At 38.5% G+C, this 15000-nt stretch overlaps 1 protein-coding gene across 1 annotated transcript in view; it reads left to right on the top strand.

The window, feature by feature from the left end:
• The first annotated feature begins 539 nt into the window (after window positions 1–539).
• Window positions 540–15000, top strand: part of LOC137973771 (latrophilin-like protein LAT-2) — a 75322-nt gene continuing 60861 nt past the window's right edge. Inside the window, exons 1-3 of the mRNA XM_068820654.1 lie at window positions 540–779; window positions 1059–1182; window positions 2843–3026. Of these exons, the coding sequence (XP_068676755.1) occupies window positions 2906–3026 (121 nt within the window). The 5' untranslated portion in view covers window positions 540–779; window positions 1059–1182; window positions 2843–2905. The remainder of the gene's footprint in view (window positions 780–1058; window positions 1183–2842; window positions 3027–15000) is intronic.

Genomic DNA, 15000 nt, shown 5'->3' on the forward strand with positions numbered 1-15000 from the left:
ACGAGTCCACATTCGGGTGGCATACCCGTATATCAAAAAAGGCGGCCCGTTAATTCTTTAGATCCGATCGCGACCGTGTAATATCCTGTGTTGACTGTTGATCAAGGCGTATCCGAAAGGCGTAACAGAGATTATGCAGCAGAACTTGAAGGCCTCCTCAATGAATAAGAAGTGTCTGAGTTATTAGCAAGGGAAAATGGGTGTATTGTTTTCTCTACGTTTGTCAATTTGGTCTCTCCGGGTAAAATTCAATTTCCGATGTTTTTCCGAAAGCATCCATTTCACTTACCATTGTTCCGATAGTTGTTTTGGCATTAAACTGATTTATCAAAGTTGTTTAATGTTTTATTTAAGTGTGTTTACTTTGAGTACATTACACTCTGGAGCAGAACTTCTTAGGGGACCGCGTCTACTGTTGTTAGTTCCATTCAACTCGGAAAGCGGAGTCATCAGCCTTGGCTGGCTTTCAACACGATACGTTGCCGGAAGGGGCAAACCTTCAAGAAGTTTCAATCATTGATGACGTTTGCCTTAAGGATTTTTCAGTTTTTCAAGATTTATTTCTCCTTCGAAATTCTTCCCCGAGGGTATAAAAATTTCAGCAATTTGCATTTTAGATGCTTTCCGTTGATAAAGTTACCTACGAGGGCTTTTTCAAAAGACGGTTTATCGACGTACCTGCGGTAACTCATCACTTCCTTCTTTTATCGAAGATAAGAGCGGGTTTTAAGGTGGTCTTACTACATTCATTTTCACATCTGTTATCTTCCAGCATGCAGGTAGGTTGTAAGCGACGAATTTCATACGTGGTAATGAACACGTTCAGGTTTTCGAGTCGTCAAAAAGGACAGGTTGAATGATATTTCTCTGGGGGGCAAGTTACAGTATTTTGGTTTTGTCTTTTTATCGAAGAAGACCCAAACAGTGATGCAGTTGTTTATTTATGACAGTACCACTGCTCTAATTCTACTTGCTCTTTTTTGTCGTGACGGATCGTGATGGATTACACGTTGTACAAATTGGGCCAAATCTGTAAAGTTCTTTTACTTTCTTTATAGTAAGTAATGGACGAAGCTCGTGAAGCAAAAATGTCCCACATCTATTGCTGGCCGAAAGTTTGGATGTACAAGCAGAGAAAACGATAATGATTTCTCTGCAAAAGAGCCTAATTTGGAAAAAAATGTAAGTTCTTTCCATTCCAATTCTGCTATTTTCGACAGAAAAAACTCCATTGCCCTAATGACTTCCTTGGTGACCTGCTTGACTTGTAGAATTAATTTAAAGCATGATATTTCCGCTAACATTTGTTTACACGATACTCCGCGAGAACGTTCCAAATCATCAAAAAAGGCAAGGCAGATAACAGTTTTCACTAAATGGTAATTAGAGCAAGCAGTGGCTCGTCGTCAGAGTTAAACTTAACTGAACAGTTAGCAACTTGGAGATACTGGTCTTAAAACGAGACAGCAAGGAGAGAATAATCATCTACAAACCCATTGGCAATCTTCAGATGACATTGGGCGTAATCTCTGTCGATAAGACACCCCGCGGTCCAAGCCTCTAATTTCATCGGGTTGGTCGGTTGATTGCCTTTAGGATTTGGGTCCTTGCGTCGTCGTTAAATTCAGTTGTGTCCATTGATTTGAGAACCAATCCGCAGAGCCTTTCTTAGGACGCATTTCATTTGACAGAACTAACCGGCCAGACTATAGTGATTCGGAAGGACTAATGACCAAACGGACCAAGCGTCGAACTTCACATTGGACAAACTAAGCAGAACGAATTAAGTTCATTTTAATTCTGACGTTTGAGCAATTAATTTTGACGAACTGTAATTTAGATTGAGCAACACGTTCTATCGGTTTCCCTCAGACGGATAGAACGTGCTGAGATGGAGTCTGAGACAAACGTCCGACTTCTCATGAGTTGAACTTGACTTGTATATTTTGGTTCGACGTTAAGCTCGACATTTGACCCAACAATCTTAATTTAGAGAGAGGGAAGGGGGTAGTTTCTAAAGAAACTGTGGTGCTGCGTCGGTGGGGAAGTAGTATACAAAAATTTAGTTTTATCAACGGAGTTGATAATGTAAATTGGCCACCGTACAGAGATTCTAAAAGCTGACGTTTCGAGCGTTAGCCCTTCGTCAGAGCGAAACGTCAGCTTTTAGAATCTCTGTACGGTGGCCAATTTACATTATCAACTCCGTTGATAAAACTAAATTTTTGTAATCTTAATTTAGGTTAACCCACATTAATTTGGATCTACCCAAACTACCATTTAGCTCATCTCACTGTGAAGTTCGACGTTTGTCTCTGCACTGAGTAACTCTACAACGCCTTCAAATTAACACACCTCGAGGGTAATATATACTCCTCCAGAAGAATATGAAGGATTATCATGCAAGTGTTCCGATCAAATTGTTGCATTTTCTTTGCAAACTGACGGGTCTGGCTGGCCAGTATTGAAAAAAAAAAGCGTCCTCGTATTTGCGTTTTTCGGGAGGTTTTCAACCAACCTCTAGAGATACCAATAACAATAGAGAAATGTACGACTTCTGGTGGACGAACAAAAGAGGCTAATGAGAGATCTTTTGTTTTCGTCCACCAAAATGGCGGTGATGACGTCACATGAAAACCTCATATACTGACCAAAGTGATAATGCTTTCAACAAAAACTCCTTTGAATTGAACTCCCCCGCTGCTAATAGAACATTCAAAAACAAATCTACGAAATCGATCCTGCTGTGCTATGATTTTGCTGGAACCGATTGTTCATTGATGTGTTCTTGACACCACTTCCATTATGAGGTTTTACGGCCCATTCATTCTTTTTTTGCCAGATGACCATTTTCAGCTGCTGCAGGATGATGATTTCACCAGTTAATTTCGTCAAGGCAATTTAGATGCACCCGATTCGTAAGTCGACCGTACGGTGGTTGGATTCAAACATGCGCCGTTTTATTTCGTTCGTAGCAGTTTTTTCACCTGTGTTGATGGGAACCACGGTATCAAGTGGTCGAAATGGTGAGTAAGAGTTGCCTAAATACAGTTCTTGAAAAGGCCATTACTTAAAGTTGTAATGGTTGGGGCTAGACACAAGAAACTTGTGTGGCTACATATTGATATGCTTATTTCGAAGATGGGGGATCGCCGTTCGTATCACATTGAGTAATCCAGGATTCAATTCCAACCCACAACTTCGTGTTACACCGTGAGTGCATGACGGGGCCTGTTTATTGACTTTAGTTGTGAAACTTTCTGGGAGCTGGTAAATTGTGAATTTGTAATTATGAATATACGCTTTGGGAACTGAAGTATTTTAAAATAGCATTGCTCAATATTTTCTAATCAACCTGAAATAGGCCTAAATCCGGAGGCAAAAGACGATGTTCCTCGTTCAGGCATAGACTTTTTCCAATGCTGTTGCTATTTTTGATATGGTTAATTCCGGAAATATGATGCTTGCCAGTGCTGTTTTTTTCTTGATAATGGTTAACTCCGAAAAGCGCAAGGCAGTGTTTCACATTCAGTCATCAATGTTTCCCAGTTTTCCATTCGTGAGTGGACAATTACATGTATCTGCATCCATCTGCGAAGTTTAATGACAATGAGTTGAGAGCTTGTTTCTGTACGGATATCTGTATGAAATGTCCAGCGATTAGGCCCTTTTACCCGAAAATACCTCAAATAGGAAACGAAATAAAGTACTACACGTCTTCTGTGTCGTGGTTAGTAAAAAGCGCTTTTCCATACACTGTCATATCTTTGTCAATGGAAGTAAAACTGAAAATACATTTTGGGTCTTCGAAAGTGTCTTCTGCCTCATCATCAAGGACAGAAACGAAGTTTTCGTCATCATGATGAAAACTTCGTTTCTGTCTAATTGAATTCCTGGAGTATTTATTATCGCAAAAAAGAAATTTAGCGTTCCGTTTTGTGTGAAATGGCAAATTGCAAACGTGAAACGACCGACTTCTACTTGTCACAGACTTTGTCAAGTTCCGCTTTCCTCACTCTTTTTGAGAAGTTTCTCGGTATCTGTAAATAACAGGCAGGAATTGAGTTAGAACCAAAGAAGTTTCTTTGGCTCTTGCCAAAACTTAAATTTTAACCCTAAACGCGATCCTAATTAGAGAGAATAAGCATCGCGTTTAAATGAAACGGCAAACGCCAAACGGTGGACTGCTTCTTGTCATAAAATGAAAATTCTCTTCTTTTAACTCGTCGCCCTCTTTTGAAAAGATACTTGATACCAGCTAACAAGCAAGAAATGAGCTAATATCAAACTAGCTTCTTCCATTTTTGGCAAAACGCAGATTTTAGCCTGACCTTTTCTGTTCTCCGGTAATCGCGATTCTTAATCTCTCTGCATGATTTGCAAACGGCGAACGTCGAGATTAAATTTGCTTTTTGCCCAAACTTGATGAAAGCTATTTCCTCTCAGCTTACTTCTAGACTAAGTCCTGTTATAGCAACAGCTAACGAGCTAGGCCTATAACGAAGAATTAAATCAAGTTAGAATGACCGGAGAAGAAGGTTTCATTTTCGACTTTACCGTCTGCCGTGGACAGCAAAGGCAAGGCTCGATCTCTTCATAATTTATTCCCTGTTTTGCCCACTTAAAAGTACTTAAGATTAAAATACACAATTTTAAGTAGTATTTAAGTGGTATTTTAATACAAGTGTGACCGAACTAATTGTGCTTAGACGTTATATCACGACTTTCGACTCTAAAACTCTGGGCACAGTTGTTCAACATTAAATTATAAGGGTAAGGCTTTTTTTGACGGGCAAAATTCAAGCCTTGGTTTGTATTTAATCTCGGATTAATGTTTCCATCATTCATTGCTCGTTTTTGTCAGTTGACTCATTACTGTCGGATTTTGAACACAGAAACCCAGGACGATATTACTCTCTCTGTTCCTTCGCTTTTATTATTATTATTATTATTATTATTATTATTTTAATATAAATTTTGTCAGTTGAATCGATTGACTGTCTGAAAGCCTCTTCAGATTGTTATTATAATTCGCTTCAAGTCGCGACTTGCATGATGACTTCAGTAGGATAAACACGACCCATTGTGAATGATTATGAAATGTATACCGATTGATCAGTTACCTGCATTGTCTCGATCCGTCCGAAAGACAGACTATTTGGCGCCAATTTTTCTTTAGTCTGTATGTGATCTAGCGCGGGCAAAATCCGTGTCATATTAATTTTATTGTTGACAGTTCATTTTTTTTCAAGAAATACAACTGGAAAATGCCTTCTTTGTGACGTTTTTACGTGGGCTAAAACAAAGACAGCTGTTAAGTCTATATAACATTTGCATCCAAATTGACTTGTCTTGTTTTTGCCGCAACTGTGCCAAGTAAATATAAAATAGTTTTTTCGCGGTCATGATATATGTCACAGTTGCCTGCTTATCAGACTTCAGGAATATAACTAAGGTTATATTTTTATTCGGATTCGCTCATCATCGATTGCTTTGTTGAAGTTTTTACCTTCTGGAAAGTTAGTAGAGTGTAAAATTTTTGATTTGACATGTGCCTCTCGTTTTTTGCATGTTACCTTAAAACCGAAAGCTATATTCTTCAAGCTGGCAATTTTTGTGGTAGTGCAGTCTAAGTGCACTACACAAGATGTTACCGAGTTGTAAGAGTGTAAGAGCGTAGAAGTGTAAGAGTGTAATAGTGTCCGTGGTGCCAATAGGCCCGCAGCGCGTGCATAAGTCATGAAAATAAACAGAACTGGATTTCAACAAAACTAGACCCTCCGTGAGGGTACACTGGGTTGCCTGTGGTACGTGCACCGTTCCAGACAGTTTTTTCAAGTTGGGGGGTCATTAAGATCATTTAAGGGGTCACCCAGAAGTCATACAGCAGAGGCCCTTTGGCTCACAGGTTCTCACACGTTCGTACGACGAAAAAAATCTGTCCTTGCGTAATATGTAGCTCTAACAGTGCACAATATTGTTTTGGTATTGTCTATCATTGTAGTGCCATGGTAGAAGCCTTGGGTAAATAGCCTGAGAAGACATGTGGTTACTAGCAAAGTACCGAACCCAGAAAGATTGAAGGAAATAAATGGGAAGAGAGAAACATTGGCTGCTGGGCTGACATGTTGATAAACTTCTTTTCACCACAGGTTTAAGCGTGCCCTCTGACCATCTGACAGCTTTGTAATACTAAAGTTTACTAAAGTTAAGCCCTCTCCGGTGGGATTAGTGTCTGGATGGGTGACCAAAAACATATACGCCTTCGTAAAACAGAAGCATTGGACCGAAAATACTATTAAGGCTAACAAATGCGAACTTAGCAAGGTACAGATTTTGTTAGTTTGCTTTATGCAAAAACAAATATTGATGCAAAAGTAAATAAATATTGATACACAGTTTTTAGAAAGAGCAGAAGGAACTTTCGCTCGAGAATAACATATTTACGGCATGAAAACAACATTAATTTTGAACCGTGAATATAGAATATAAACAGTTACGATCAGCGACAAACATTTTGGGAGATTTTTGCTACGTTCAATTTTGTTATTGTACGTTTTGGCTGCACAAATCAATCGCAAAATCGAAAGTGACATCGCCGGAATTCAGCGGGCGCCGTGATTACTAGTAAGTTACCGCGGCATGTTTAGTTGCCAAACAGTGAAGCATCTGTGTCAAATGATGGCAAGATACCGGGTTTTCGTAAGTTTCTTTTTCTGTCAAGTGTTATAAAGTTTGACAATAAATGAGCGAATTCAAAGCAAAGATCACAATCGCCCACCATTGTTTCTGCAAAGTCAAAAATTTACTCTCCAAGACGACTCGGAGGTTATTTATCACCAGGTAATTTCATCATTTTGGAAATAGCAGCTACTTTATTATTCACCAGCGTCACAATTTTTTGCTGATTTTGGGGCTCATTTTGTTGAAACTCAAGCACGCTTCCAACAGACCTGTTTATTTTCATAAAACCTTTCCTGCTTGCAGAGTTATACTAAAAATATCCTCCCGTATCACGTTTCAACCTTAAGCTCGAAAATTCAATACACAACATGATATTACAATTCACGAAGACAGAAAATATCACACAATCCTTTTCCAGCGAAACATTTTGCTTGCAATGACTTTCCATTGCTGGTTAACGAGAATAACAAACTCACGATGCAGAAAGTATATTTATATTTAATTAAGTTAGCACAACACAAAAACGCTAACCTCATTTTGACACGAAAATGCGTTACTATTGCCATAAAAACTATCCAGTTAAGCTCGCATATTATAAAACATGATGAATTCATAAAGGCCACCTTTTCCAGCGAACAATTTTTTGAAACAAACAACATATTTGCTCTTAGAGGCGAAAACCTCTTCCTATTTCATTGCGTGCGTGAAGTCAAGAAACTCAATCGTGTCAACTGAATTACCATGTACTTCAGGTTCAAATCCTTTCCTGAAGAACATTTTCCTTGAACAACAAGAAAATGCTTTACTATTGCCATAAAACTATCCAGCACACATATCATAAAACATGATGAATTCATAAAGGCCCCTTTTCCAGCGAACAATTTTTTTGAAACAAACAACATATTTGCTATTATTGCGTGCGTGAAGAGAAAAAACTCAATGAATGATGAATAATAAAGCACTGCTATTTCCAAAATGATGGAATTACCTGGTGATAAATAACCTCGTCTAGGAGTGTGAATTTTGACTTTGCAGAAACAATGCCGGTCAACGTCAAGAGTTGAGCAATTGTGATCTTTGTGTTGAATTCGCACATTTCTTGTCAAACTTCATAACACTTGAAAGAAAAAAAAAACTAACAAATACAAAAACCTGGGATCTTGCCATCATTTTAATGCCGATGTATCATTTGTTTCGCGGGTAAACACGCAAGGTAACTTGATCACGGCGCCCGATGAATTCGATGTCACTTTCGATTTAACGATTTACTTGTACAGCCAAAAGGCCAAAAAAGAAAATTGAACTTAGAAAAACTCTTCCAAACTGTTTTTCGCTAATGGTAACTTTTTATATTCGCGGTTCAAAATTTATGTTGTTTTCATGTTGCAAATTTTGTTGCTGATGGGCAAAATATTTTATTCTCGATCGACCGTCCTGAAAGCTTCCTTCTGCTCTTCCTTAAAACTGTGTATCAATATTTATTTACTTTTGCATCAATATTAGCTTTGTATAAAGAAGGCTAACAAAATCTGTACCTTGCTTAGTTCACATTTTTGAGCGTTAAATAGAATTTTCGGCCGTATGTTTCTGTTACAAAATGGTATATTTTTGAGGTCACCCATCCAGACACTAGGTGGGTTCATACCAGCGGAGTAAGTACACCTTAAGTATACCCGAGCTCAAGTATACTTAAGATCGTCCATCTTTACTTACCGTGATGAGCGTTCATATTAGAGTTCAAAGTATGCTTTCAAGGTAATCGTGTTGTCAATCAAACACAGCATGGAGACTTACATAAGGTCTTTGTTTAAGAAGTTGTCCTCATCCATCCCCTGGTAAGATCTGTACGGATTCATTCAAAAGTCGTTTTTCGTCGAAGTAGAAGTAAATTTTGCGTGTTCGCTTGTTTGTGTGCTCTGAATTTCCCGAATTTCATGCTTGATTGACGTCCGTTTCGGGAAGGTGTTTTGATAGTAGATAAGTAAGCTGGTAAGGATGGTCTGAACTAGACTTGAGAGTGTACTTCGGCTTCTTTGAAGGCAATGCATTACCAAGGCCACAAAGTAGGCTACTTGAGCTGAAATTAAAGCCGTTCAGATCTGAAGTAGGGCTCAAGTGTACTTAAGGTATCCTTAGTCCGCTAGTATGAACCCACCTACTAACCCCGCCAGACCCCTAGGGATTAACTATAGTGCACGTTTGCATTGGAAAGCTGTCAGATGCTCAGAGTGCACGCTTAAACTTGTGGTGAAAAAAAAGTTGTTATAGACTTGAAAATGATCAACATGTCAGCCTCGAAGCCAATGTTTCTCGATTCCCTTTTATTTTCTTCAATCTGTCTGGGTTTAGTATTTGCTAGTAACCGCATGTTTTCTTAGGGGGCTATTTTTCTGAGACATCTACGGCATGGCACTATAATGATATACGGTACCAAAACAATATCGCGTACTATTAGCGGCTACATATTTCGCAAAGACAACTTGAATCTCCTGGAAGACAAAACGCAGCTCAGTTGCCAATATGGAATAAAACGCTCATGTTACTGCACTATCACACGTACGCAATGCGTGCCTATTTTTCTCTGTTATATTGACCCTTTCATTGCCGAAGGCTTCCCTATTGACGAGTAAAATCGTCTGGCGCTAGACAGAGTAAAATCTATTTGCATTTTTGGCGGTGAAAGGCTTAATGGCGAATACGATGCTTTGACTATGAGTTTCCCCTGGGTTCTAGCTTTATTTGACAATGGACTCGTTGACAACTTATGACTTGTGGCAAAAGAGCTTCTTTAATAGGAATCACAGTGGTATTAAAATAGCACACAAAGTGCGTTTTTTAAAATATTTGTTGAGTGTTTTATTTAAAAAAAACCTTGAACAAAATCAATTGTTATAATTTTGCAAGTCTTTTGATAACTGTACAGTGGTATTCGTTTATGGCATAAACTTAAAAAAAAAATAGTATCACAAGTAGTACACAATGCATACATTTCTTAACCGCTTTCCGTTTTGCTGTCCGTATTGGGAAGATATCTGTTTACAAAACGTTCGTTTTAGTCAAATGTACTAATCTCTGAAACGAAAAAGACGGTCCTTTCACGCTTACGTTTAATGAAGCAGATTTACAGCCCGGTAAATTAATGAAAGGGTGTTTCTTTTTCTTTTTCTGTGGTGGGTGACTCCGACGAGGAAACTCGGAAGAATCTCCTTTCTGGAGTCGAACCTACGACTTTCCGATTACTAGTTCGGATGCTCTACCTCGGAGCTATAGGAGACTCGCCAGTGATGACTCGGGGATACTCGGAAGAATCCGAGTGCTCCTTTTCGGGAGTCGAACCTACGACGTTCCGATTACTAGTTCGGATGCTCTACCTCGGAGCTATAGGAGACTCACCAGTGGTGACTCGAGGATACCCGGAAAAATTCGAGTGCTCCTTTTCGGGAGTCGAACCTACGACGTTCCGATTACTAGTTCGGATGCACTACCTCGGAGGTATAGGAGACTCGCCAGTGGTGACTCGGGGATACTCGGAAGAATCCGAGTGCTCCTTTTCGGGAGTCGAACCTACGACGCCGGTAGCTCTACTACTGAGCTTTTGGAAACTCGTGCATGATAGCTACACCATGCAAACGGACGCAACATTGTTGGCCAAACGTTGTTCCAACATTGTTGGGTGTACATCCATGTTGTTGCACGAAGTTTTAAACTGGTCAAACTTTGAGCGAACAACTCCCAACATAATAGTCATAATAATGGAAACTTTATTTGTCTTCGAATACAGCTGTAAATCTCTCTACGTATAGGCAATTAACAACTGGCTGCTTGAAATTGAGTGGTATACTTGTATACTGTATTTACAAATGAATAAAAAAAAAAAAAAAATATATATATATATATATATATATATATATATTACAGTTTTATTAAGTCTGGGCTATCCCAAGTCTTATTTCTACGACAGAATATAAAATATGTTGCTCTAATGGCGAGACTTATCATTTTTTTGATTATATAGTGTTGTTGCGTTTTGTCAATGCCAATGTCATTTATCATTTCTAAAAACGTAGAGCATTCGTTGGAGAGAACACCAAGGGAGCTCATGGAAAGGTTTACAAATTTGACAGATCTGTAGTTACTTTTCATGTCTTTGACCACGTTCATGTATTTTTCTTTTTTGCGTTCTACATTGTTTTTAAGGTTAGATTCAAAACCAACCGTTAGTTCTAGAATATATAGGCACTTGGACTGTATTAGGAAAAGAAGATCTGGACGATAATTTTCATCAGTTATAATTGAAGGACTCGGAAAGCCATTGACATCAGCATAGAGTGAAGAGCGATCATTAATTACAGGTTGAAGTGAATTGGCAATGAAGTTGAGAATTGAGTCGTGTCTCCAGGTGAAGCGATCAAGGTAATGTTGGCAACCAGCGACAATGTGGAGGAGTGACTCAGGGTTAAGGCAAAAGGAGCAATCAGGACTTTGTGATAATCCCCATCTTGCCATATTCGTACGTCTAGGAAGGGAGTTGTTGATGTAGCGAATGGTAAAATTGTAGATGTTCTTGGGTAAATGAGACTGGGCAGACGACCAAATAGAGTTAACAGATGACAATGAGTGCTTGATAACATTTGCAAAAAAGAAACCTTGAGATGTTAAGTGGTGTTAATTGCAGTTTGTCTTCTTGATTCGAACGGAAGTCTTTAAGAACTTCCTTGGTGGATTTGAACACATCGTATTGAATATTGGTGTGACTGCTTGACGACTTCCAGAGATCTTTTAGGGAATCATTCCGTGACTCTTTTAAGGAATTGCGGAGAACTGTTTTGCACTGAGTGAATTTAACTGAAGGAGGACAAATATTAAGGCCAAATTTATTGCGTTCTAGAAAAACATTACTCAGTGTACCAGATATCGGGATTTCAAGCCATTTTCGAATATAGCCGTTCACTATAGAATCAAGATTTGCTATTATCCAGGTTTTTGATATGTCAGCTACAGTAAAATGCCAGGACAGTTTAGATAGGACATAGCGGCTGTACAGCAGAAGTTTGAATTTGGGATGCAGTGGTTTCTCATCAATGTCACACATCAAGTCTTGTACAAGAGAGGACAATTCTGACATGTGTTGGTTGTTAGACATGTTGAAGTCAAAGTAGCGTCCTAAGTAACGAAATGATTCACCCATTTCCACACACGGGACAAGAACTCCATTTATCAACAGTTTAGGTAGATATTGGACAGATTTGGTGCACAGTTTCCGTATTCCAAAAGTAAAACATTTGTCAACCCTTATTATCATATTAGACCATTGACACCAGATTATAAAGCGGTTGATTAGGTGCTGATTTTCTGATTCCTGACCACTTATAACAGCGGCGTCGTCTGCGAACTGGAACCAGTGGATCGGATTTAAGAACCTTAGGGAAAAGCCAAATTGACGATATTTTTCAGATTTAATGTGCTGGAGAAACGTGTTAAAACACAAGTTAAAAAGAAGAGGGCTGAGGCAATCACCTTGAAGTACGCCACGACCAATAGATATAAACGGAGTACGAAATTCATTGGTAATTATAGAGGTTTTGAAATCAGTGTACAGACTTTTAACCAGAAGTTTGACATGATCAGGGATATGGTGGTAATCAAGAGCGGTTTGAATCAAATTGTGATGAACTTCACCAAAGGCGTTTTTGAGGTCTAGGAGAGTAATGACAAGAGAACGCTGCTTGGTACGAGCTTTGTTAATGATGTCAGCCATTTGAGCAGTATGCTCAAAAGTTCCTGAGAGACCAGGTGTAAAACCTTTTTGAATTTCATGTTCAATATAATTATTAGCGGCAAGGAAGTTGAAAATGGCATTACGAAGGCACGAGGTAAAAACCTTTAAGGGCACAGATTGCAGAGTAATTGGACGAAAGTTGGCAGGGTCATTAACGTTTCCTTTCTTGTGGATGAGGATTGTGCATGCTTTCTTCCATTCGCTTGGGACGGATCCAGTTGACCAAGCCGTACGGATAATTTCAGATAAATAGGTGCGAAGAAACGGACATCTTTTAAAACAAATGATTGATAATTGATCTAAGGGACAAGGAGAACCGGAAGCCTTCATTTTTCTAATCACATTTGATATCTGTTGGTATGTAGGAGGTTCAAGGTTAAAAGGAATAACAGGATCAGATAACGTTGGTATCCAGCTTGGAAGGTTGAAGACTCTGGTCGGATTTAGTGACGATAGAGTTCTTGTAAAGTAATCAAAACACTCGTCCATGGAGAATGAAGGGAGCATTTCGGCTTTTATATTGAAGATCTTTTTGACATAACCCCAGAAATTTTTAGAGATGGAATAATCATGATTCATCGGGTCAGTGTTGACTTGAGAAGTGTTGTTTCGCAGCTTGTCACGCAGTAGGCGAGATACGTATTTTATTTCAGCGATATCTGCGCTAGCGGAGTGTTTTAAGACTTTGAGAGATTTCTTCAGATCATGTTTAGATTTGTCTTCGTACTTTGTTATCAGGCGTTCATCAGTAGCTTGTGCGACTTGACCAAAGTTGGCAGAGAAATAGTCATAAATAGTGTCGTTTAAAAGTTTGATACTTGAGCTGAGATTCTGAGCCGTGATTGGATGATTAAGAAAAAGGACTGATTTGAAATATTCGTTGGCCGTTATCCATTGATCATCAGATTTAGGTAGATTTATTCCTGTTTTAATATCAGGAAAACCATAATCTCCAGGTTCAAGAGAAGAGACACCAGAGGTTATTAAAGGAACACTTCCATTGCCATATTCTTGATCAGTGAGCGTGATATCATTGAGGTCAGCGCGAAGTTGATCATTCAAACCCAGAACAACTCTGCAGCTCCTTTGATGCATCTTTAATCCTCTGTTTCCCTTACAAAGTTTACCACAACAGCACTTTGTGAGACAAACACGAGAAGCAGTGTCTGCTACAGGATCATGATCATTCGGGAGTTGTTCCTCTCCAACATTGTGACGTTCCGGTCGATGAATTCGTTGTTTGCAGCGCCACGCATGGCGGCCCAGCGAGACAAAATCTTTTTCACAGAAAGAACAGACGACTCCAGCCAGTAAAATGAACAGAAAACGTGGATAGGCCATTTAAAAGCAGCAAAACAGAGATTAACTAATTAAGATATCAATTCAAGCATAAAATGACGATAAAACTGGAGACATGTACAGAGCGTGTTTGCTCTGCTCGATGTCCAATCAATAATCAATAATGAATAATAATAATAATAATAATAATAATAATAATAATAAGAATAATAATAATAATGATAAACAATGTTTAATATTAATTATAACCATTATCTCAAAATATGTTGCACGTATAGAAGTAATAAATCCTAAAACAATCCTTCAGGTTTACAAATTTAAGAAGAAGAACATTAGTGAACTAACCTTATCTATCTACATTAAAGAGCTATTTAAAAAATACAATATATTCATTCAGTAAGAAAAATATAGATATTCAGCACCCTAGTATCTAAAAAGACATCTTTTTACAACAAATTAAAAAAAACGATTCATTTCGATTAAAAGTGAAATAAAGATATTGAAACGTTTAAGCTATTAATAATAATAATAATAATAATAATAATAATAATATTAATGGCTTTATTCAGAATTTCCTCAAGGTGGCTTTCATCTGCTAAAATATATCCACTAAAATACAATGTTTCTTTTGTTGTGTGATCCCCGAAGCGTGGCGCAAAGAATGTTGGATCTGTTTGCACAGATCTTCCTTAAAGGTCTTCCACATTGTTGGAGCCACGCAAGCGCATTACATATGGTCTCCATGGAGATAGCAATGCATTAACATTTTAAAAAAAATACGGCAGCCGAACTTTAGTAAGTTTACAAAGTTCGGAAGATGGTGCGTCTGTTTTGAATTCATACAACTGACAACATCGTCCAACGTCTTCAAAACCAGCAACTCCCAACAGTCCAGTGAAGCTATGATCCTCGCAGTTATGAACGCAATTTTTAGCAAATGCGTAGAGAATCCTCAGAAATTCAGGACTTTCAGGCTTCTCTACGCAATTGCTAAATTTAAAAATTGGGTTCATAACTGCGAGGATCATAGCTTGTTCACTTGAAATCATATCCCTAGTTCAGTATATGATTCATTTCACATATATCATTTGGTTTTCACATATATCATTTGGCATTCATCACGGGAACATTCGAACCCACAAATGACCAGCTCCCAACATCAGTGGCTTCATAGCTCAGTTGGTTAAAGCGTCGCACCAGTATCGCGAGATCACGAGTTCAAATCCCGTTGACGTCCT

The sequence above is a fragment of the Montipora foliosa genome, chromosome 10 (genome assembly GCF_036669935.1).
Source record: "Montipora foliosa isolate CH-2021 chromosome 10, ASM3666993v2, whole genome shotgun sequence".
NCBI lineage: Eukaryota > Metazoa > Cnidaria > Anthozoa > Scleractinia > Acroporidae > Montipora > Montipora foliosa.